General features: G+C 54.0%; 1 protein-coding gene across 8 annotated transcripts in view; it reads right to left on the bottom strand.

Annotated features, from left to right (window-relative positions):
- Positions 1–26,404, bottom strand: part of CIC (capicua transcriptional repressor) — an 89,854-nt gene that overhangs the window by 47,458 nt on the left and 15,992 nt on the right. For all 8 annotated transcript variants that reach the window (XR_011848168.1, XR_011848169.1, XM_072113761.1 and 5 more), the window contains exon 2: positions 23,501–26,298. Coding sequence is in view for 6 of the 8 variants with exons in the window: in XM_072113761.1 (XP_071969862.1) it covers positions 23,501–26,267 (2,767 nt within the window). In the remaining 2 variants the exon portion in view is untranslated. The remainder of the gene's footprint in view (positions 1–23,500; positions 26,299–26,404) is intronic.

The following is a 26,404-nucleotide window of genomic DNA, read 5'->3' as shown; positions in this document are numbered from 1 at the left end:
CCGGGTCCGCAGCAGCCTGCAGTATTACACCTACTACAGGTGAGACGCCGGGGCCGCAGCAGCCTGCAGTATTACACCTACTACAGGTGAGACGCCGGGTCCGCAGCAGCCTGCAGTATTACACCTACTACAGGTGAGACGCCGGGTCCGCAGCAGCCTGCAGTATTACACCTACTACAGGTGAGACGCCGGGGCCGCAGCAGCCTGCAGTATTACACCTACTACAGGTGAGACGCCGGGTCCGCAGCAGCCTGCAGTATTACACCTACTACAGGTGAGACGCCGGGGCCGCAGCAGCCTGCAGTATTACACCTACTACAGGTGAGACGCCGGGGCAGCAGCAGCCTGCAGTATTACACCTACTACAGGTGAGACGCCGGGGCCGCAGCAGCCTGCAGTATTACACCTACTACAGGTGAGACGCCGGGGCCGCAGCAGCCTGCAGTATTACACCTACTACAGGTGAGACGCCGGGGCCGCAGCAGCCTGCAGTATTACACCTACTACAGGTGAGACGCCGGGTCCGCAGCAGCCTGCAGTATTACACCTAGTACAGGTGAGACGCCGGGGCCGCAGCAGCCTGCAGTATTACACCTACTACAGGTGAGGCGCCACCCATTCCCCACAAGGCAATGAAAGCGTTAAATTACTAGGCAGAAGAGAGGAGAACGGGCTGCGGTGCCAACCAATCAGCAGCGAGGAGCAGAGCCTCCAATGAGAGGCGCAGCCCAACCTCATACCTCCCACTACAGCCGCAGGAGTCACATCAGTTCACCATAGTAAACAAGAGGCAGAAGGGGGAGGGGAGAGGAATAGCAGAGCTGAGCGTGTGACACCCAGCGCTGCAGCACAATGCCTCATCCAATGACTGCATCCCCCGGGGGAGGGGCAACCATCATACCTCATCTAAGGTCAAGAGGGATCTACAGGGTTAACAGGCATCCCCTATGAAAAGGAAGGAGCGCGGTCAGTGTACGACCGGAAGGAGCGCGGTCAGTGTACGACCGGAAGGAGCGCGGTCAGTGTACGACCGGAAGGAGCGCGGTCAGTGTACGACCGGAAGGAGCGCGGTCAGTGTACGACCGGAAGGAGCGCGGTCAGTGTACGACCGGAAGGAGCGCGGTCAGTGTACGACCGGAAGGAGCGCGGTCAGTGTACGACCGGAAGGAGCGCGGTCAGTGTACGACCGGAAGGAGCGCGGTCAGTGTACGACCGGAAGGAGCGCGGTCAGTGTACGACCGGAAGGAGCGCGGTCAGTGTACGACCGGAAGGAGCGCGGTCAGTGTACGACCGGAAGGAGCGCGGTTAGTGTACGACCGGAAGGAGCGCGGTCAGTGTACGACCCGAAGGAGCGCGGTCAGTGTACGACCGGAAGGAGCGCGGTCAGTGTACGACAGGAAGGAGCGCGGTCAGTGTACGACCGGAAGGAGCGCGGTCAGTGTACGACAGGAAGGAGCGCGGTCAGTGTACGACCGGAAGGAGCGCGGTCAGTGTACGACAGGAAGGAGCGCGGTCAGTGTACGACAGGAGGGAGCGCGGTCAGTGTACGACAGGAAGGAGCGCGGTCAGTGTACGACAGGAGGGAGCGCGATAAGTGTACGACAGGAGGGAGCGCGATAAGTGTACGACAGGAGGGAGCGCGGTAAGTATTTAATAGGAGGGAGCGCGGTAAGTATTTAATAGGAGGGAGCGCGGTCAGTGTATAACAGGAGGGAGCACGGTCAGTATGTAACAGGAGGGAGCGCGGTCAGTATGTAACAGGAGGGAGCGCGGTCAGTATGTAACAGGAGGGAGCGCGGTCAGTATATAACAGGAGGGAGCGCGGTCAGTATGTAACAGGAGGGAGCGCGGTCAGTATGTAACAGGAGGGAGCGCGGTCAGTATATAATAGGAGGGAGCGCGGTCAGTATATAACAGGAGGGAGCGCGGTCAGTATATAATAGGAGGGAGCGCGGTCAGTATGTAACAGGAGGGAGCGCGGTCAGTATGTAACAGGAGGGAGCGCGGTCAGTATGTAACAGGAGGGAGCGCGGTCAGTATGTAACAGGAGGGAGCGCGGTCAGTATGTAACAGGAGGGAGCGCGGTCAGTATGTAACAGGAGGGAGCGCGGTCAGTATGTAACAGGAGGGAGCGCGGTCAGTGTGTAACAGGAGGGAGCGCGGTCAGTGTGTAACAGGAGGGAGCGCGGTCAGTGTGTAACAGGAGGGAGCGCGGTCAGTATGTAACAGGAGGGAGCGCGGTCAGTATGTAACAGGAGGGAGCGCGGTCAGTATGTAACAGGAGGGAGCGCGGTCAGTATGTAACAGGAGGGAGCGCGGTCAGTATGTAACAGGAGGGAGCGCGGTCAGTGTATAACAGGAGGGAGCGCGGTCAGTGTATAACAGGAGGGAGCGCGGTCAGTATATAATAGGAGTGATAATTAGGACTAGACCAACTCTCCACTATGCTAATAGATTATTAGGAGAAATGTGGGTGCACAGATTTTGGGGTGTCATTGTATGGAGCTTGCTGGGGTACAGGAGGGCGTTTTATGGTACAGGAGGGATCGGAGTACAATACGAGGGGCAGAGCTCTCCCACAAGCATCAGAAATCACAGAGAGAAAGCGGCCAAGTCCTGAGCGCTCACTGCTGCCCTCTGCTGGGAGACAAAGGCACGACACCCAGGAGGATACAAGAAACTGGAGAGGGGGAGGGACCAAGGAAGAGGGAGGAGTGGAGGGGAAGATAAGATCAGGATTGTTGGCCAGTGCAAGGGATTCTGGGATTTTTTTGTATTTTTTTTTTTTTGTGAAAAATTAAGGAAAGGAAATCTGAGGACAAGAAACAAGATGAAGAAAGTTTATAAAGTGACAGCCACTACTATTGTTATATCACCAGCCGCCCTCTGCCAATCATCTGCTCCAGTCCGGGAGGCTCCTGCTGCAGACAGTTATCTTACTGAGAGGTCATATTAGAGGGGGAGGCTCCTGCTGCAGACAGTTATCTTACTGAGAGGTCATATTAGAGGGGGAGGCTCCTGCTGCAGACAGTTATCTTACTGAGGAGTCATATTAAAGGGGAGGCTCCTGCTGCAGACAGTTGTCTTACTGAGGAGTCATATTAAAGGGGAGGCTCCTGCTGCAGACAGTTGTCCTACTGAGAGGTCATATTACAGGGGGAGGCTCCTGCTGCAGACAGTTGTCTTACTGAGAGCACATATTAGAGGGGGGGGGGGGGGCTCCTGCTGCAGACAGTTGTCTTACTGAGGAGTCATATTACAGGGGGAGGCTCCTGCTGCAGACAGTTATCTTACTGAGAGGTCATATTACAGGGGGAGGCTCCTGCTGCAGACAGTTGCCTTACTGAGAGGTCATATTAGAGGGGAAGGCTCCTGCTGCAGACAGTTGCCTTACTGAGAGGTCATATTAGAGGGGAAGGCTCCTGCTGCAGACAGTTGCCTTACTGAGAGGTCATATTAGAGGGGAAGGCTCCTGCTGCAGACAGTTGTCTTATTGAGAGGTCATATTAGAGGGGGAGGCTCCTGCTGCAGACAGTTGTCTTAGTGAGAGGTCATATTAGAGGGAGAGGCTCCTGCTGCAGACAGTTGTCTTACTGAGAGGTCATATTAGAGGGGGAGGCTCCTGCTGCAGACAGTTGTCTTACTGAGAGGTCATATTAGAGGGGGAGGCTCCTGCTGCAGACAGTTGTCTTACTGAGAGGACATATTAGAGGGGGAGGCTCCTGCTGCAGACAGTTGTCTTACTGAGAGGTCATATTGGAGGGGGAGGCTCCTGCTGCAGACAGTTGTCTTACTGAGGAGTCATATTAGAGGGGGAGGCTCCTGCTGCAGACAGTTGTCTTACTGAGAGGTCATATTAGAGGGGGAGGCTCCTGCTGCAGACAGTTATCTTACTGAGAGGTCATATTAGAGGGGGAGGCTCCTGCTGCAGACAGTTGTCTTACTGAGAGGTCATATTAAAGGGGGAGGCTCCTGCTGCAGACAGTTGTCTTACTGAGAGGTCATATTAGAGGGGGAGGCTCCTGCTGCAGACAGTTGCCTTACTGAGAGGTCATATTAGAGGGGGGGGCTCCTGCTGCAGACAGTTATCTTACTGAGAGGTCATATTAGAGGGGGAGGCTCCTGCTGCAGACAGTTGTCTTACTGAGAGGTCATATTAGAGGGGGGGGGGGCTCCTGCTGCAGACAGTTGTCTTACTGAGAGGACATATTAGAGGGGGAGGCTCCTGCTGCAGACAGTTGTCTTACTGAGAGGTCATATTAGAGGGAGAGGCTCCTGCTGCAGACAGTTGTCTTAGTGAGAGGTCATATTAGAGGGAGAGGCTCCTGCTGCAGACAGTTATCTTACTGAGAGGTCATATTAGAGGGGGAGGCTCCTGCTGCAGACAGTTGTCTTACTGAGAGGTCATATTAGAGGGGGAGGCTCCTGCTGCAGACAGTTGTCTTACTGAGAGGTCATATTAGAGGGGGAGGCTCCTGCTGCAGACAGTTGCCTTACTGAGAGGTCATATTAGAGGGGGAGGCTCCTGCTGCAGACAGTTATCTTACTGAGAGGACATATTAGAGGGGGAGGCTCCTGCTGCAGACAGTTGTCTTACTGAGAGGTCATATTAGAGGGAGAGGCTCCTGCTGCAGACAGTTGTCTTAGTGAGAGGTCATATTAGAGGGAGAGGCTCCTGCTGCAGACAGTTGTCTTACTGAGAGGTCATATTAGAGGGAGAGGCTCCTGCTGCAGACAGTTGTCTTAGTGAGAGGTCATATTAGAGGGAGAGGCTCCTGCTGCAGACAGTTGTCTTACTGAGAGGTCATATTACAGGGGGAGGCTCCTGCTGCAGACAGTTGTCTTACTGAGAGGACATATTAGAGAGGGAGGCTCCTGCTGCAGACAGTTGTCTTACTGAGAGGTCATATTAGAGGGAGAGGCTCCTGCTGCAGACAGTTGTCTTACTGAGAGGTCATATTAGAGAGGGAGGCTCCTGCTGTTGTGTCCGTGTGATGGAGCGTTCTACCTGATAACGTAGTGATAGATAGTCTCATGTTTCAAGTGCCGTCACAATTGATAAGCACAATAGGAGCAGTTTAAACCTTGACTCTTCCCCAAATATTTGTATTTGAACTAAAAAAGCGGGGGCAGCTCAACAAGCCAGAGAAGAATGCAGCGATGCCTTGCTAAAGGGGTATTCATACTTCAGCCGTCTATAGGTGGGGGTCCCACTGTTGGCACAAACCTCCTGTCTGTGAGACCCTTCCCTCATTATGGGGCTATAAAAAACCTGAGCCTTCCCATCGATGAGCCCGAGGAGTAATGGTGAGCTGGGACTTGTAGTGCTACAACTAGTGGGGGCTGCAGATGCTGCACACATCTCAATGCTACAGTGAAGCCGCCTGGGACTTGTAGTCCGCCTACCTTAGGCCCTGTCCTGGATGCTCACCTGCACGTCCTCCCTCTACAGGGGGGGGGGGGCTGACTCATCGGATGGATTTAGAATCCGATTATAAGGGGCGGGGGTGCAGATCCCGTGGATACACTCCGGCATCACTCCAGCCTGGCATCCGGCCCGGCCTCACTCCTCACCTTGGGGATTATTTATAACCAGCCACATCAGGTTTAACCCTGCGTTCCCCTCATCTCAGGAGGATCACAAGAGATGCCCCGCACAGCGCCCCCTGCAGGTGCAGGTATATGCAGAGCTCCCCTTTACTACAGCAATGTGTGGGCCACCACCTGGAAACACCTGAGGGAATGCGGGGAGCCTCTTCATAGCACTCGGCCCTACTAATCAGATTTTGGCGGGTCATACCGCTCGCCTTAGTTATAAGATATTGGGGGGAGGGGCATACCACTCGCCCTTACAATCAGATTTTTGGTTCATAAAACTGTTTGGAATATAGGGTAACAGTGGACGGTCCTTAGTTATCAGATTTTGAGTCTCACAGATTTCAGATTTTGGGGTCATAGAGCTCGGCCTTATATTCTGGGGGGTCATACTGCTTGCCTTAGTAATTAGATTTTTGGGGTCAAAGCTCACACATTAATAATCAGACTTGGGGGTCACGGTTCGAGAGAGAGAGAGAGAGAGAGACCGGGTATAAGAGGCTGTGATGTGTCACTGAGAGCTGTACTGCCGGGCGTCTACCCCTGCTGTGCCTATACCCCCCCCCCCCCCCTGCACCCCTGTGCCTATAACCCCCCCTCCCAATGTCCCTCTGCCACATCCCACAGTCACCCACCAGGGGGCGATATACACTTGTATATACAGGGCTGTGTCCTGACCCCTGACCTCCCCCAGCACTGTACAGGGTGTGACCCCTCCAGGGTGATGGTGTCTCATGAGGTCATGTGACTGTGACTCAGCGTCTGCGGAAAACAACCACGAGACACAATACAGGCAACGCGTCACATGGGAAGAGACAGTCACACACACAACTACAGGGGGAGAGACAGTCACATACACACACACACAACTACAGGAGGAGAGACAGTCACATACACAACTACAGGGGGAGAGACAGTCACACACACAACTACAGGAGGAGACAGTCACACACACACACAACTACAGGGGGAGAGACAGTCACACACACAACTACAGGGGGAGAGACAGTCACACACACAACTACAGGAGGAGAGACAGTCACACACACAACTACAGGAGGAGACAGTCACACACACACACAACTACAGGGGGAGAGACAGTCACATACACAACTACAGGGGGAGAGACAGTCACACACACAACTACAGGAGGAGAGACAGTCACACACACAACTACAGGAGGAGACAGTCACACACACACACAACTACAGGGGGAGAGACAGTCACACACACAACTACAGGGGGAGAGACAGTCACACACACAACTACAGGAGGAGAGACAGTCACACACACAACTACAGGAGGAGAGACAGTCACACACACAACTACAGGAGGAGACAGTCACACACACACAACTACAGGAGGAGAGACAGTCACACACACAACTACAGGAGGAGAGACAGTCACACACACAACTACAGGAGGAGAGACAGTCACACACACAACTACAGGAGGAGAGACAGTCACACACACAACTACAGGAGGAGAGACAGTCACACACACAACTACAGGAGGAGAGACAGTCACACACACAACTACAGGAGGAGAGACAGTCACACACACAACTACAGGAGGAGAGACAGTCACACACACAACTACAGGGGGAGAGACAGTCACACACACACAACTACAGGGGGAGAGACAGTCACACACACAACTACAGGAGGAGAGACAGTCACACACACAACTACAGGAGGAGACAGTCACACACACACACAACTACAGGGGGAGAGACAGTCACACACACAACTACAGGGGGAGAGACAGTCACACACACACAACTACAGGGGGAGAGACAGTCACACACACAACTACAGGAGGAGAGACAGTCACACACACAACTACAGGAGGAGAGACAGTCACACACACAACTACAGGAGGAGACAGTCACACACACACAACTACAGGAGGAGAGACAGTCACACACACAACTACAGGAGGAGAGACAGTCACACACACAACTACAGGAGGAGAGACAGTCACACACACAACTACAGGAGGAGAGACAGTCACACACACAACTACAGGAGGAGAGACAGTCACACACACACACACAACTACAGGAGGAGAGACAGTCACACACACACAACTACAGGAGGAGAGACAGTCACACACACACAACTACAGGAGGAGAGACAGTCACACACACACAACTACAGGAGGAGAGACAGTCACACACACACACAACTACAGGAGGAGAGACAGTCACACACACACACAACTACAGGAGGAGAGACAGTCACATACACACACAACTACAGGAGGAGAGACAGTCACACACACACACAACTACAGGAGGAGAGACAGTCACACACACACAACTACAGGAGGAGAGACAGTCACACACACACACAACTACAGGGGGAGAGACAGTCACACACACAACTACAGGAGGAGAGACAGTCACACACACACACAACTACAGGAGGAGAGACAGTCACACACACACAACTACAGGAGGAGAGACAGTCACACACACACAACTACAGGAGGAGAGACAGTCACACACACACACAACTACAGGAGGAGAGACAGTCACACACACACAACTACAGGAGGAGAGACAGTCACACACACAACTACAGGGGGAGAGACAGTCACACACACAACTACAGGAGGAGAGACAGTCACACACACACAACTACAGGGGGAGAGACAGTCACACACACAACTACAGGGGGAGAGACAGTCACACACACAACTACAGGAGGAGAGACAGTCACACACACAACTACAGGGGGAGAGACAGTCACACACACAACTACAGGAGGAGAGACAGTCACACACACACAACTACAGGAGGAGAGACAGTCACACACACACAACTACAGGAGGAGAGACAGTCACACACACACAACTACAGGAGGAGAGACAGTCACACACACACAACTACAGGAGGAGAGACAGTCACACACACACAACTACAGGGGGAGAGACAGTCACACACACAACTACAGGAGGAGAGACAGTCACACACACACAACTACAGGAGGAGAGACAGTCACACACACAACTACAGGAGGAGAGACAGTCACACACACACAACTACAGGAGGAGAGACAGTCACACACACACAACTACAGGAGGAGAGACAGTCACACACACACAACTACAGGGGGAGAGACAGTCACACACACACAACTACAGGAGGAGAGACAGTCACACACACAACTACAGGAGGAGAGACAGTCACACACACACACAACTACAGGAGGAGAGACAGTCACACACACACACAACTACAGGAGGAGAGACAGTCACACACACAACTACAGGGGGAGAGACAGTCACACACACAACTACAGGAGGAGAGACAGTCACACACACACAACTACAGGAGGAGAGACAGTCACACACACAACTACAGGGGGAGAGACAGTCACACACACACAACTACAGGAGGAGAGACAGTCACACACACAACTACAGGAGGAGAGACAGTCACACACACACACAACTACAGGAGGAGAGACAGTCACACACACACACAACTACAGGAGGAGAGACAGTCACACACACACAACTACAGGCGGAGAGACAGTCACACACACAACTACAGGAGGAGAGACAGTCACACACACACAACTACAGGAGGAGAGACAGTCACACACACACAACTACAGGCGGAGAGACAGTCACACACACAACTACAGGAGGAGAGACAGTCACACACACACAACTACAGGGGGAGAGACAGTCACACACACACACAACTACAGGAGGAGAGACAGTCACACACACACACAACTACAGGAGGAGAGACAGTCACACACACAACTATAGGAGGAGAGACAGTCACACACACACACAACTATAGGAGGAGAGACAGTCACACACACACACAACTACAGGGGGAGAGACAGTCACACACACACAACTACAGGAGGAGAGACAGTCACACACACACAACTACAGGAGGAGAGACAGTCACACACACAACTACAGGAGGAGAGACAGTCACACACACAACTACAGGAGGAGAGACAGTCACACACACAACTACAGGAGGAGAGACAGTCACACACACACAACTACAGGAGGAGAGACAGTCACACACACACAACTACAGGAGGAGAGACAGTCACACACACAACTACAGGGGGAGAGACAGTCATACACACACACAACTACAGGGGGAGAGACAGTCACACACACACACAACTACAGGAGGAGAGACAGTCACACACACAACTACAGGAGGAGAGACAGTCACACACACAACTACAGGAGGAGAGACAGTCACACACACAACTACAGGGGGAGAGACAGTCACACACACACACAACTACAGGAGGAGAGACAGTCACACACACATACACAACTACAGGAGGAGAGACAGTCACACACACACACAACTACAGGAGGAGAGACAGTCACACACACACAACTACAGGAGGAGAGACAGTCACACACACAACTACAGGGGGAGAGACAGTCACACACACACAACTACAGGGGGAGAGACAGTCACACACACACACACAACTACAGGAGAAGAGAGAGATCTGCTGAAGAGCAATCAATGTTATACAAGGCTGAGGATGCACGTCTCCCCCTGCTGGGGCTCTGCTGAAGAGCAATCAATGTTATACAAGGCTGAGGATGCACGTCTCCCCCTGCTGAGGCTCTGCTGAAGAGCAATCAATGTTATACAAGGCTGAGGATGCACGTCACCCCCTGCTGGGGCTCTGCTGAAGAGCAATCAATGTTATACAAGGCTGAGGATGCACGTCTTCCCCTGCTGGGGCTCTGCTGAAGAGCAATCAATGTTATACAAGGCTGAGGATGCACGTCTTCCCCTGCTGGGGCTCTGCTGAAGAGCAATCAATGTTATACAAGGCTGAGGATGCACGTCGCCCCCTGATGAGGCTCTGCTGAACAGCAATCAATGTTATACAAGGCTGAGGATGCACGTCTTCCCCTGCTGGGGCTCTGCTGAAGAGCAATCAATGTTATACAAGGCTGAGGATGCACGTCTCCCCCTGATGAGGCTCTGCTGAAGAGCAATCAATGTTATACAAGGCTGAGGATGCACGTCGCCCCCTGCTGGGGCTCTGCTGAAGAGCAATCAATGTTATACAAGGCTGAGGATGCACGTGTCCCCCTGCTGGGGCTCTGCTGAAGAGCAATCAATGTTATACAAGGCTGAGGATGCACATCGCCCCCTGCTGGGGCTCTGCTGAAGAGCAATCAATGTTATACAAGGCTGAGGATGCACGTCGCCCCCTGATGAGGATCTGCTGAAGAGCAATCAATGTTATACAAGGCTGAGGATGCACGTCTCCCCCTGCTGGGGCTCTGCTGAAGAGCAATCAATGTTATACAAGGCTGAGGATGCATGTCTCCCCCTGCTGGGGCTCTGCTGAAGAGCAATCAATGTTATACAAGGCTGAGGATGCACGTCTCCCCCTGCTGGGGCTCTGCTGAAGAGCAATCAATGTTATACAAGGCTGAGGATGCACGTCACCCCCTGCTGGGGCTCTGCTGAAGAGCAATCAATGTTATACAAGGCTGAGGATGCACGTCACCCCCTGCTGGGGCTCTGCTGAAGAGCAATCAATGTTATACAAGACTGAGGATGCACGTCACCCCCTGCTGGGGCTCTGCTGAAGAGCAATCAATGCTATACAAGGCTGAGGATGCATGTCTCCCCCTGCTGGGGCTCTGCTGAAGAGCAATCAATGTTATACAAGGCTGAGGATGCACGTCGCCCCCTGCTGGGGCTCTGCTGAAGAGCAATCAATACTATACAAGGCTGAGGATGCACGTCTCCCCCTGCTGGGGCTCTGCTTAAGAGCAATCAATGTTATACAAGGCTGAGGATGCATGTCACCCCCTGCTGGGGCTCTGCTGAAGAGCAATCAATGTTATACAAGGCTGAGGATGCATGTCGCCCCCTGCTGGGGCTCTGCTGAAGAGCAATCAATGTTATACAAGGCTGAGGATGCACGTCTCCCCCTGATGAGGCTCTGCTGAAGAGCAATCAATGTTATACAAGGCTGAGGATGCACGTCGCCCCCTGCTGGGGCTCTGCTGAAGAGCAATCAATGTTATACAAGGCTGAGGATGCACGTCTCCCCCTGCTGGGGCTCTGCTGAAGAGCAATCAATGTTATACGAGGCAGAGGATGCACGTCTCCCCCTGCTGGGGCTCTGCTGAAGAGCAATCAATGTTATACAAGGCTGAGGATGCACGTCACCCCCTGCTGGGGCTCTGCTGAAGAGCAATCAATGTTATACAAGGCTGAGGATGCACGTCTCCCCCTGCTGGGGCTCTGCTAAAGAGCAATCAATGTTATACAAGGCTGAGGATGCACGTCTCCCCCTGCTGGGGCTCTGCTGAAGAGCAATCAATGTTATACAAGGCTGAGGATGCACGTCTCCCCCTGCTGGGGCTCTGCTAAAGAGCAATCAATGTTATACAAGGCTGAGGATGCACGTCGCCCCCTGATGAGGCTCTGCTGAAGAGCAATCAATGCTATACAAGGCTGAGGATGCACGTCGCCCCCTGCTGGGGCTCTGCTAAAGAGCAATCAATGTTATACAAGGCTGAGGATGCACGTCGCCCCCTGATGAGGCTCTGCTGAAGAGCAATCAATGTTATACAAGGCTGAGGATGCACGTCTCCCCCTGCTGGGGCTCTGCTGAAGAGCAATCAATGCTATAGAAGGCTGAGGATGCACGTCTCCCCCTGCTGGGGCTCTGCTGAAGAGCAATCAATAATATACAAGGCTGAGGATGCACGTCACCCCCTGCAGGGGCTCTGCTGAAGAGTAATCAATGCTATACAAGGCTGAGGATGCACGTCTCCCCCTGCTGGGGCTCTGCTGAAGAGAAATCAATGTTATACAAGGCTGAGGATGCACATCTCCCCCTGCTGGGGCTCTGCTGAAGAGCAATCGATGTTATACAAGGCTGAGGATGCACGTCTCCCCCTGCTGGGGCTCTGCTGAAGAGCAATCAATGTTATACAAGGCTGAGGATGCACGTCTCCCCCTGCTGGGGCTCTGCTGAAGAGCAATCAATGTTATACAAGGCTGAGGATGCACGTCTCCCCCTGCTGGGGCTCTGCTGAAGAGCAATCAATGTTATACAAGGCTGAGGATGCACGTCTCCCCCTGCTGGGGCTCTGCTAAAGAGCAATCAATGTTATACAAGGCTGAGGATGCACGTCGCCCCCTGATGAGGCTCTGCTGAAGAGCAATCAATGTTATACAAGGCTGAGGATGCACGTCTCCCCCTGCTGGGGCTCTGCTGAAGAGCAATCAATGCTATAGAAGGCTGAGGATGCACGTCTCCCCCTGCTGGGGCTCTGCTGAAGAGCAATCAATAATATACAAGGCTGAGGATGCACATCGCCCCCTGCTGGGGCTCTGCTGAAGAGCAATCAATGTTATACAAGGCTGAGGATGCACGTCACCCCCTGCAGGGGCTCTGCTGAAGAGTAATCAATGCTATACAAGGCTGAGGATGCACGTCTCCCCCTGCTGGGGCTCTGCTGAAGAGAAATCAATGTTATACAAGGCTGAGGATGCACATCTCCCCCTGCTGGGGCTCTGCTGAAGAGCAATCGATGTTATACAAGGCTGAGGATGCACGTCTCCCCCTGCTGGGGCTCTGCTGAAGAGCAATCAATGTTATACAAGGCTGAGGATGCACGTCTCCCCCTGCTGGGGCTCTGCTGAAGAGCAATCAATGTTATACAAGGCTGAGGATGCACGTCTCCCCCTGCTGGGGCTCTGCTGAAGAGCAATCAATGTTATACAAGGCTGAGGATGCACGTCTCCCCCTGCAGGGGATCTGCTGAAGAGCAATCAATGTTATACAAGGCTGAGGATGCACATCTCCCCCTGCTGGGGCTCTGCTGAAGAGCAATCGATGTTATACAAGGCTGAGGATGCACGTCTCCCCCTGCTGGGGCTCTGCTGAAGAGCACTCAATGTTATACAAGGCTGAGGATGCACGTCGCCCCCTGCTGGGGCTCTGCTGAACAGCAATCAATGTTATACAAGGCTGAGGATGCACGTCGCCCCCTGCTGGGGCTCTGCTGAAGAGCAATCAATGTTATACAAGGCTGAGGATGCACGTCTCCCCCTGCTGGGGCTCTGCTAAAGAGCAATCAATGTTATACAAGGCTGAGGATGCACGTCGCCCCCTGCTGGGGCTCTGCTGAAGAGCAATCAATGTTATACAAGGCTGAGGATGCACGTCTCCCCCTGCTGGGGCTCTGCTGAAGAGCAATCAATGTTATACAAGGCTGAGGATGCATGTCTCCCCCTGCTGGGGCTCTGCTGAAGAGCAATCAATGTTATACAAGGCTGAGGATGCACGTCACCCCCTGCTGGGGCTCTGCTGAAGAGCAATCAATGTTATACAAGGCTGAGGATGCACGTCTCCCCCTGCTGGGGCTCTGCTACAGCTACTGGCAGCGGTGTGAAGCATGGTTACAAGTCTCTACATGGACAATACATAACACTGGCTGCAGAGAGCACAGAGCACAGCAGTGTGAGGTCTGATTACACATCTCTCCAGGGACAATACATAACACTGGCTGCAGAGAGCACAGAGCACAGCAGTGTGAGGTCTGATTACACATCTCTCCAGGGACAATACATAACACTGGCTGCAGAGAGCACAGAGCACAGCAGTGTGAGGTCTGATTACACATCTCTCCAGGGACAATACATAACACTGGCTGCAGAGAGCACAGGGCACAGCAGTGTGAGGTCTGATTACACATCTCTCCAGGGACAATACATAACACTGGCTGCAGAGAGCACAGAGCACAGCAGTGTGAAGTCTGATTACACATCTCTCCAGGGACAATATATAACAGTGGCTGCAGAGAGCACAGAGCACAGCAGTGTGAGGTCTGATTACACATCTCTCCAGGGACAATACATAACACTGGCTGCAGAGAGCACAGAGCACAGCAGTGTGAGGTCTGATTACACTTCTCTCCAGGGACAATACATAACACTGGCTGCAGAGAGCACAGATCACAGCAGTGTGAGGTCTGATTACACATCTCTCCAGGGACAATACATAACACTGGCTGCAGAGAGCACAGAGCACAGCAGTGTGAGGTCTGATTACACATCTCTCCAGGACAATACATAACACTGGCTGCAGAGAGCACAGAGCACAGCAGTGTGAGGTCTGATTACACATCTCTCCAGGGACAATACATAACACTGGCTGCAGAGAGCACAGAGCACAGCAGTGTGAGGTCTGATTATACATCTCTCCAGGGACAATACATAACACTGGGTGCAGAGAGCACAGAGCACAGCAGTGTGAGGTCTGATTACACATCTCTCCAGGGACAATACATAACACTGGCTGCAGAGAGCACAGAGCACAGCAGTGTGAGGTCTGATTACACATCTCTCCAGGGACAATACATAACACTGGCTGCAGAGAGCACAGAGCACAGCAGTGTGAGGACTGATTACACATCTCTCCATGGACAGTACATAACACTGGCTGCAGAGAGCACAGAGCACAGCAGTGTGAGGACTGATTACACATCTCTCCAGGGACAATACATAACACTGGCTGCAGAGAGCACAGAGCACAGCAGTGTGAGGTCTGATTACACATCTCTCCAGGGACAATACATAACACTGGCTGCAGAGAGCACAGAGCACAGCAGTGTGAGGTATGATTATGTATCTCTCCATGGACAATACATAACACTGGCTGCAGAGAGCACAGAGCACAGCAGTGTGAGGACTGATTACACATCTCTCCAGGGACAATACATAACACTGGCTGCAGAGAGCACAGAGCACAGCAGTGTGAGGTCTGATTACACATCTCTCCAGGGACAATACATAACACTGGCTGCAGGGAGCACAGAGCACTGCAGTGTGAGGTCTGATTACACATCTCTCCAGGGACAATACATAACACTGGCTGCAGAGAGCACAGAGCACAGCAGTGTGAGGTCTGATTACACATCTCTCCAGGGACAATACATAACACTGGCTGCAGAGAGCACAGAGCACAGCAGTGTGAGGTCTAATTACACATCTCTCCAGGGACAATACATAACACTGGCTGCAGAGAGCACAGAGCACAGCAGTGTGAGGTCTGATTACACATCTCTCCAGGGACAATACATAACACTGGCTGCAGAGAGCACAGAGCACAGCAGTGTGAGGTCTGATTACACATCTCTCCAGGGACAATACATAACACTGGCTGCAGAGAGCACAGAGCACAGCAGTGTGAGGTCTGATTACACATCTCTCCAGGGACAATACATAACACTGGCTGCAGAGAGCACAGAGCACAGCAGTGTGAGGTCTAATTACACATCTCTCCAGAGACAATACATAACACTGGCTGCACAGAGCACAGGGCACAGCAGTGTGAGGTCTAATTACACATCTCTCCAGAGACAGTACATAACACTGGCTGCAGAGAGCACAGAGCACAGCAGTGTGAGGTCTGATTACACATCTCTCCAGGGACAATACATAACACTGGCTGCAGAGAGCACAGAGCACAGCAGTGTGAGGTCTAATTACACATCTCTCCAGAGACAATACATAACACTGGCTGCACAGAGCACAGGGCACAGCAGTGTGAGGTCTAATTACACATCTCTCCAGAGACAGTACATAACACTGGCTGCAGAGAGCACAGAGCACAGCAGTGTGAGGTCTGATTACACATCTCTCCAGGGACAATACATAACACTGGCTGCAGAGAGCACAGAGCACAGCAGTGTGAGGTCTAATTACACATCTCTCCAGGGACAATACATAACACTGGCTGCAGAGAGCACAGAGCACAGCAGTGTGAGGTCTGATTACACATCTCTCCAGGGACAATACATAACACTGGCTGCAGAGAGCACAGAGCACAGCAGTGTGAGGTCTGATTACACATCTCTCCAGGGACAATACATAACACTGGCTGCAGAGAGCACAGAGCACAGCAGTGTGAGGTCTGATTACACATCTCTCCAGGGACAATACATAACACTGGCTGCAGAGAGCACAGAGCACAGCAGTGTGAGGTCTAATTACACATCTCTCCAGAGACAATACATAACACTGGCTGCACAGAGCACAGGGCACAGCAGTGTGAGGTCTAATTACACATCTCTCCAGAGACAGTACATAACACTGGCTGCAGAGAGCACAGAGCACAGCAGTGTGAGGTCTGATTACACATCTCTCCAGGGACAATATCCAACACGGACTGGAATATGAATCCATTTCCACAGTCCTGCTGTTACTAACAACATACACAGAGGTTTAGTTACACCTATTTCAAAGGACAATATATAACACAGGCTGCAGGGAGCACAGAACACAGCAGTGTTAGGACACAGCCCTAGTGTCAGAGCCGAGGGTCCCCCTGTCAGAGCCGAGGGTCCCCCTGTCAGAGCCGAGGGTCCCCCTGTCAGAGCCGAGGGTCCGCCTGTCAGAGCCGAGGGTCCCCCTGTAAATACTTAGCAGGAAACTTCCTAAAGTCGGGTGATGAGGACATGGACAAAACAAGAGCCCAGAAAATGACCTTGTGCCCGACCAGGCGCTGACCCTGACCCGGGGTCAATATGTAAATGCATCTGCAATGACCTCTGGGCACCTGCATTAATACTACGAGTAAAAATGGAACCTACTGGGCGGAGGACGGAAGGGGGCGCCTCCGTTTCAAGCTTTTTTCGGAAACAGTCGCCCCAGTTACCTGTTGCCGAGAAACAGATTTGCTAGTGATGACGGCAACATGGATCCCTTAACCCCCGCTCTGCCGCACAGACACCCACGGGGCAGAGCTCAAAGAAGAGCATTATAAGCTCACATATAACAACGAGCCGCCATCCAGAGAGCCGGCCAGGGGCACACCAGAACCATGAGCCGCCATCCAGAGAGCCGGCCAGGGGCACACCGGAACAATAAGCCGCCATCCAGAGAGCCGGCCTGGGACACACCGGAACAATAAGCCGCCATCCAGAGAGCCGGCCAGGGGCACACCAGAACCATGAGCCGCCATCCAGAGAGCCGGGACACACCGGAACAATAAGCCGCCATCCAGAGAGCCGGCCAGGGGCACACCGGAACAATAAGCCGCCATCCAGAGAGCCGGCCTGGGACACACCGGAACAATAAGCCGCCATCCAGAGAGCCGGCCAGGGGCACACCAGAACCATGAGCCGCCATCCAGAGAGCCGGGGCACACCGGAACAATAAGCCGCCATCCACAGAGCCGGCCAGGGGCACACCAGAACCATGAGCCGCCATCCAGAGAGCCGGGGCTCACCGGACAATGAGCCGCCATCCACAGAGCCGGGGCACAGCGGAACAATAAGCCGCCATCCAGAGAGCCGGGGCACTTCAGAACAATGAGCCGCCATCCACAGAGCCGGTCCGGGGCACACCAGAACCATGAGCCGCCATCCACAGAGCAGGAGCACACCGGAACAATAAGCCGCCATCCACATAGCCGGCCAGGGGCACACCAGAACCATGAGCCGCCATCCAGAGAGCCGGGGCTCACCGGACAATGAGCCGCCATCCAGAGAGCCGGCCAGGGGCACACCAGAACCATGAGCCGCCATCCAGAGAGCCGGGGCTCACCGGACAATGAGCCGCCATCCACAGAGCCGGCTAGGGGCACACCAGAACCATGAGCCGCCATCCAGAGAGCCGGGGCTCACCGGACAATGAGCCGCCATCCACAAAGCCGGCCAGGGGCACACCAGAACCACGAGCCGCCATCCAGAGAGCCGGGGCACACCGAAACCATGAGCCGCCATCCAGAGAGCCGGGGCACACCAGAGCAATAAGCCGCCATCCAGAGAGCCGGGGCACACCGGAACCATGAGCCGCCATCCAGAGAGCCGGGGCACACCAGAACCACGAGCTGCCATCCAGAGAGCCAGGGGCACACCGGAACCATGAGCCGCCATCCAGAGAGCCGGGGCACACCGGAACCATGAGCCGCCATCCAGAGAGCCGGGGCTCACCGGAACCATGAGCCACCGTCCAGAGAGCCGGGGGCACACCAGAACCATGAGCTGCCATCCAGAGAGCCGGGGCACACCAGAACCATGAGCCGCCATCCAGAGAGCCGGGGCACACCAGAACCATGAGCTGCCATCCACAGAGCCAGGGCACACCGGAACCATGAGCCGCCATCCACAGAGCCAGGGCACACCGGAACCATGAGCCACCATCCATAGAGCCGGGGGCACACCAGAACCATGAGCTGCCATCCAGAGAGCCGGGGCACACCGGAACCATGAGCCGCCATCCAGAGAGCCGGGGCACACCAGAGCAATAAGCCGCCATCCAGAGAGCCGGGGCACACCGGAAGCATGAGCCGCCATCCAGAGAGCCGGGGCACACCAGAACCATGAGCCGCCATCCAGAGAGCCGGGGCACACCGCAACCATGAGCCGCCATCCAGAGAGCCGGGGCACACCGGAACCATGAGCCGCCATCCAGAGAGCCGGGGCACACCGGAACCATGAGCCGCCATCCAGAGAGCCGGGGCACACCAGAACCACGAGCTGCGGTACACGGAGCCGGGGCACACCGGAACAATAAACCGCCATCCAGAGAGCCGGCCCAGGGCACACCAGAGCAATAAGCCGCCATCCAGAGAGCCGGCCCGGGGCACACCGGAACATTGCGCCGCCCCCAGAACAATGTTGCAAAACTACAATTCCCAGTATGTCCTGACAACTACAACTCCCAGCAAACCTTCGTATCTACGGATCGCAGCTCGTCATGACAACCACCGGGTCCCCTGAAAGAAGTGACTAGATTCAATGTAAATGCAGAACTCAGCGAGACACCATTCAGGAGCCCGGGAAAGCTGGGTGATAACAGGAATATAGGCTTCCAAGTCACATCCATAGGTGCAGCATGAGGACAGGCTCTTAGGCTGTGCCATGGGATGTTCTGGCCGCACCTACACTGCTGTGCTCTGAGCTCTGTGCAATGAGCTTCTCACTGCTTTTACTCTTCACCCTTCCTAAAAGCTACAGCAGGGGAGAGGAACGGACTACGGAGCAGTTCTGAACACAGAGCACAGCAGTGTGAGGAGACGCCCGCAGTACTCTCGTGAATTATATATCCATGTATAACAGTCCTGCTGCTACTAACAACATTCACGAAGATACAATTATACATGTCTGCGGAGAGAATACCCAACAATGGCTGCAAGGTTCACAGAGCACAGCAGTGTGAGGTCTGATTACACATCTCTCCAGGGACAATACATAACACTGGCTGCAGAGAGCACAGAGCACAGCAGTGTGAGGTCTGATTACACATCTCTCCAGGGACAATACATAACACTGGCTACAGAGAGCACAGAGCACAGCAGTGTGAGGTCTGATTACACATCTCTCCAGGGACAGTACATAACACTGACTGCAGAGAGCACAGAGCACAGCAGTGTGAGGTCTGATTACACATCTCTCCAGGGACAATACATAACACTGGCTGCAGAGAGCACAGAGCACAGCAGTGTGAGGTCTGATTACACATCTCTCCAGGGACAATACATAACACTGGCTGCACAGAGCACAGAGCACAGCAGTGTGAGGTCTGATTACACATCTCTCCAGGGACAATACATAACACTGGCTGCAGAGAGCACAGAGCACAGCAGTGTGAGGTCTGATTACACATCTCTCCAGGGACAATACATAACACTGGCTACAGAGAGCACAGAGCACAGCAGTGTGAGGTCTGATTACACATCTCTCCAGGGACAGTACATAACACTGACTGCAGAGAGCACAGAGCACAGCAGTGTGAGGTCTGATTACACATCTCTCCAGGGACAATACATAACACTGGCTGCAGAGAGCACAGAGCACAGCAGTGTGAGGTCTGATTACACATCTCTCCAGGGACAATACATAACACTGGCTGCACAGAGCACAGAGCACAGCAGTGTGAGGTCTGATTACACATCTCTCCAGGGACAATACATAACACTGGCTGCAGAGAGCACAGAGCACAGCAGTGTGAGGTCTGATTACACATCTCTCCAGGGACAATACATAACACTGGCTGCAGAGAGCACAGAGCACAGCAGTGTGAGGTCTGATTACACATCTCTCCAGGGACATTACAGAACACTGGCTGCAGAGAGCACAGAGCACAGCAGTGTGAGGTCTGATTATACATCTCTCCAGGGACAATACATAACACTGGCTGCACAGAGCACAGAGCACAGCAGTGTGAGGACTGATTACACATCTCTCCAGGGACAATACATAACACTGGCTGCACAGAGCACAGAGCACAGCAGTGTGAGGTCTGACTACACATCTCTCCAGGGACAATACATAACACTGGCTGCAGAGAGCACAGAGCACAGCAGTGTGAGGTCTGATTACCCATCTCTCCAGGGACAATACATAACGCTGGCTGCAGAGAGCACAGAGCACAGCAGTGTGAGGTCTGATTACACATCTCTCCAGGGACAATACATAACACTGGCTGCAGAGAGCACAGAGCACAGCAGTGTGAGGTCTGATTATACATCTCTCCAGGGACAATACATAACACTGGCTGCACAGAGCACAGAGCACAGCAGTGTGAGGTCTGATTACACATCTCTCCAGGGACAATACATAACACTGGCTACAGAGAGCACAGAGCACAGCAGTGTGAGGTCTGATTACACATCTCTCCAGGGACAGTACATAACACTGACTGCAGAGAGCACAGAGCACAGCAGTGTGAGGTCTGATTACACATCTCTCCAGGGACAATACATAACACTGGCTGCAGAGAGCACAGAGCACAGCAGTGTGAGGTCTGATTACACATCTCTCCAGGGACAATACATAACACTGGCTGCAGAGAGCACAGAGCACAGCAGTGTGAGGTCTGATTACACATCTCTCCAGGGACAATACATAACACTGGCTGCACAGAGCACAGAGCACAGCAGTGTGAGGTCTGATTACACATCTCTCCAGGGACAATACATAACACTGGCTGCACAGAGCACAGAGCACAGCAGTGTGAGGTCTGATTACACATCTCTCCAGGGACAGTACATAACACTGGCTGCAGAGAGCACAGAGCACAGCAGTGTGAGGTCTGATTACACATCTCTCCAGGGACAATACATAACACTAGCTGCAGAGAGCACAGAGCACAGCAGTGTGAGGTCTGATTACACATCTCTCCAGGGACAGTACATAACACTGGCTGCAGAGAGCACAGAGCACAGCAGTGTGAGGTCTGATTACACATCTCTCCAGGGACAATACATAACACTGGCTGCAGAGAGCACAGAGCACAGCAGTGTGAGGTCTGATTACACATCTCTCCAGGGACAATATATAACACTGGCTGCAGGGAGCACAGAGCACAGCAGTGTGAGGTCTGATTACAAATTCCCCAGGGACAATACATAACAGTCTGGATGGTCACACCTGCTGTCAATCACACAGTAGCCCCTCCCACATCCACCGCTCAGGATTGTAAGCATCTGGTGCTCCCTGTACTCCCTTGTACGGTGGATTTTCTAGGGAACACATGTCACCCCTCAGCTCTGTACCCTCCTGCAGCGGCGGTGTCACCCTCTACAGAAATAGATGGGTAACGCTCCTCGTATGGCGCCCGCACCCACACCTCCTCTACAGGGTGAGATCTCACTCCCAGCCTCGTCACATTCACAGCTCAGGGTCACGAGCCCAAAACTGGAGGGAAGAGAAGATTTAGTGGGAGAAACGCCAACCACAACACAGGGGGCGCCACTGAGAAGGTATCAGCCACGTAACGGGGGCACAGACACAATGTAATCCCACAAAATCAAACAGGGAAAAAATGGGAAACAAAAACCATAATGTAGAAAGCATAAAATGTTACAATAAAAGTGTTATGTAATACTACAATACATCAAATCAATAAAATTATCCATTTTTCATCACCTTACCTTTTGTGCGACCCTCCCCAGTGCCACAGTCCTGCGCTACGGCAAGGCTTTTAGACAGTGTCAAATACCTACCTACAATATATATGTCTTTCAATGGAACCTGCTTTACATCATCAGTCTCCTAATCCCCTCTGGCAGCTGCTGCGGGCACACTACACAGAATCAGTCTCCTCCTCCCTCTGGCAGCTGCTGCAGGCACACTACACAGAGTCAGACTCCTCCTCCCTCGGGCAGCTGCTGCGGGTGCACTCTACACAGGATCAGACTCCTCCTCCCTCTGGCAGCTGCTGGGATCACTCTACAGAGGATCAGACTCCTCCTCCCTCGGGCAGCTGCTGCGGGTGCACTCTACACAGGATCAGACTCCTCCTACCTCTGGCAGCTGCTGGGAGCACACTACACAGAATCAGTCTCCTCCTACCTCTGGCAGCTGCTTGGAGCACTCTACACAGAATCAGACTCCTCCTCCCTCTGGCAGCTGTTGGGATCACTCTACAGAGAATCAGACTCCTCCTCCCTCTGGCAGCTGCTGGGGGCACTCTACAGAGAATCAGACTCCTCCTTCCTCTGGCAGCTGCTGCTGCTGCTGCTCTACACAGGATCAGTCTCCTCCTCCCTCTGGCAGCTGCTGGGAGCACTCTACACAGAATCAGACTCCTCCTCCCTCTGGCAGCTGCTGGGAGCACTCTACAGAGAATCAGACTCCTCCTCCCTCTGCCGGCTGCTGGAGAGAACTATCCCTATTGGCTACCCTGTAGTTAGCAGAGGTTCACAATGCAGAGACCTGACTGTGGGAGGATGGACTGAGCATGTGTGACCCCCCCCCCCCTCCCCGGCAAGAAGGAGGAGGGGTACAGGGAATACACTGCGTACCCCAGAGGGCACATACTGTGTAAGACAATGAACCCCAGGAGCAGATTACATAACTTGGCTGACAAGGACCCCACTATTACCCCAACATGTCTGAGGACGTCTCTTACCTGTGCCCGGCCGTCCCATGATGATCTCCTTCTTGGGTGCAGGGTGGCTGCTGTAGTCACTGGGGACAATGACTGGCAGCAGGGCGGCAGGGGATGGATGGAAGGCGACAGGCTGGAATGGTGAGGAGACGCTGAAAACAGCCGGAGGGTGATCAGAGGTCCCAGACGAGGTGCAAGGGGGCGACTCTCCGGTGCTGCTCTGCCCAGATGAGCGTGCCATGTTCTGGATCTGGGTGGCGTTGATGGGCACTGGGATCTGTAGCTGAGTCTTACATGGATGCTCCTTGGAGCAGACTTTTACCAGCCTGGGACTCCCACCTCCTGTGACTGCTCCCCCCATGGCACGAGGTCCCCCATCAGAAGGCTTTTCCACAAACTTTGAAGGTAGCGGGACATCCGGGTTACGGACAATAACAGGAGAGTCTCTCTGCACAGCTGGAACCCTGCGGACAGTGGGGCTGGGGTCAGAGGTCAGGCCAGCAGGGGGCGACAGGAGCAAAGACGGGGAGGCCTGCTGGGATCGGTAAGAGATGGCGGGTGACACAGATCGAAATCCGGCAGGTGTAGAGGGGGTTGGGGTGTGAGAGACAGAGTCCACCCCCGAGTCCATGCTATCGGTCTTCTGGAAGTCTGCAGCGGAGCTGGTGCTGCCATGGTGGGAGTCTGGCTTCCTCTTGCTGGGGCTCATGGGCACGGTGAAGGTGAGGTTGGTCTGGAATGAGGGCAGGATGCCGGCCGGCTGCCTCTCTCGGTGGTGGGAGTGGTGCAGCATCTCTGGGGTCAGCACAGCTTGCCCTTTGGGGGTACTGGCGCTGACGTGCCGGCTGCGAGCCGCTCGCTGTATGACAGGGGAGGCATTGATGGGACTGAAATTGGCGGGTCTGAAGCCGAAAAGAGGTGATGGTGACGGGGAGGGCGTCGGGGAGAATGGAGACTGGTTGGAGACAGGTGAGAACGATGGCGTTCCGGAGCGGGAACTTCCCAGAGACACTAACATATTTGCAGCTTCGCACTCGTCAAAGTCAAATCGGGAGAGGTCTGCGGGAGCCACCAGTCGGGGGCGCGAGTCGGTGCGGATGCTGCTGACTTCACTGTCCCGCGAGGTATCGTCCCACTCAAACTCTGCGCTCCCCTCGCGGCCGCCCCGTCCTTCGGACAGGCCCTCCATCTCCTTTGTCCTCATGGACAGATGGCGGGAGCAGTAGCCCCTGCGCTGCGACTCCTTCATGCAGCCGTCCCGGGAGCACAGCCGCCTCCACTGCTTCCCATTAAACTTCTTCCGGATCCCGTTGGGGGTGCAGACGACGTCTCCTTTCTTGTACTTCTGTTGTGCTGCAGTTAGAGGTGTGCGGGAGCGGGATCCGGGCGTACTACACTTATCTAAGGACACGCTGCTGCAGCTGCTGCGGCTGCCTGCATCTGGGCTCAGTAACGGGGACGGCTGCTCCGGCAGGCGCCCGATGATGCCATACGCCGGGGACTTGGGTGGAGAGAGGATGCAGTGCTGTACAGAGGACAACTTCTCCTCACTGACCGGCATGCTGAAGCTGATGGTGGAGACCTCAGCGTCCTCCAGGTGCTTCTGTTCTGACACCGCCATCTCCGCTGACCCGCCGGGCGGTGGCTCGATGGAGTGAGTTGTGGGGAATCTTCCCAGGCTTTGCTGTGGCTTCTCTTCTGTGGCCGCTCGGGGAACCATCAGTATGGTCTCTTTACACCAGGGGAAGCGCACGAGCCGGATACTATTGTGGGGGACCCAGCCGTAGTCCCGCTCCCTTCTCCCCGGGCTCTGCTGAAAGCACACTTTATAAGACAGCGGATTCTGAATAATTTCTACAACAGTCCCTTCCCGGAAAGTCGTGCTCTCCGGTCCCACACAGGCACAAACCGCAGAGCCCACTTCTACCTCCCCGGGATTCGGGATCTGGTCTTGGAGAACAGGTTCCTGCATGATGTTCAGGAATGTTATGGTCTGCGATCCTGGGAACAGAACTCCGAGCTCCTGGTTCCGGCGGACTTGTTTTACTTGGCAGAGATGGAAGGCATCCTCTTTCCTGGCCAGGACCTTCTGGGGTTGTAGACCTCGCACTTCAATCTCTGGCCATGACACGGCTGGTGGCTCCAGCTCTGTCTGGACCTTCTCAGGCTCCTCTTCTAGATCTCCAGAGTGCTCGCTGGCCGTGTCTGTACTAGAAGACCTCACTGAGGGGCAGATGTCCTCCGTTTCTATGGCCGGTGTTGCTGACTGTTCCAGGATGCACTCCGGTGGTGGTGGAGGACCCTCACTGCTACTAGAGGAATCTTCTTGGCCGTCTTGTGACCCTTGGCCCTCCACGTACTTTCTCTTGGGTGCTTTGGACTTGAAGGTTGCAGTCTTCCTGCTCAGGGGCATGTCCCAGCGGGGCGGCTCGTACACCCCTTTACTTATCACTTGCTCGTTGTTGGATGTCTCCATGCACACCTGTGATGTTCCCGCCTGCGTCTTGGCCTCCATGGTCTGCTCCGGGTTATGTGACGGCAGCTCCTGCTCTGTGGCCCGGGTCCCGCTTAGATCTGTGGCTGTAGCTTCCACCTTCACCTGCATCTTCCGTGCACCTACAAATGTCAGGTGGTGCGGGGGCTCCTCGGCAGCTCCCTCTGATGCCTCCTCCTCGGTGGCCTCTTCCTCCTGCCTCCCTTCCTCCAGCTTTCTCTTCTGTTTCTTGCTGCGGGTGGAGTTTGTTGCTTTGCTGCTTCCTGGGCCTGCAGCTTTCTTTATTGGTTTCATCTTTGGGGGATCTCTCTCAGAAAGACGGCACCTGCAGAGGAAAAAGACAGAAATCAGATACTTAGAGCAAAGAAGAAAAAGAGGGACATAAAGTACAGGCGGGTCACCCCTGCCCACTGCCCCTGCAGGACCCCCAA

The sequence above is a fragment of the Engystomops pustulosus genome, chromosome 6 (assembly GCF_040894005.1).
Source record: "Engystomops pustulosus chromosome 6, aEngPut4.maternal, whole genome shotgun sequence".
Lineage (NCBI taxonomy): Eukaryota > Metazoa > Chordata > Amphibia > Anura > Leptodactylidae > Engystomops > Engystomops pustulosus.
Note: the sequence above shows the minus strand (reverse complement) of the source record. Positions and strands in the feature narration are given on the sequence as shown.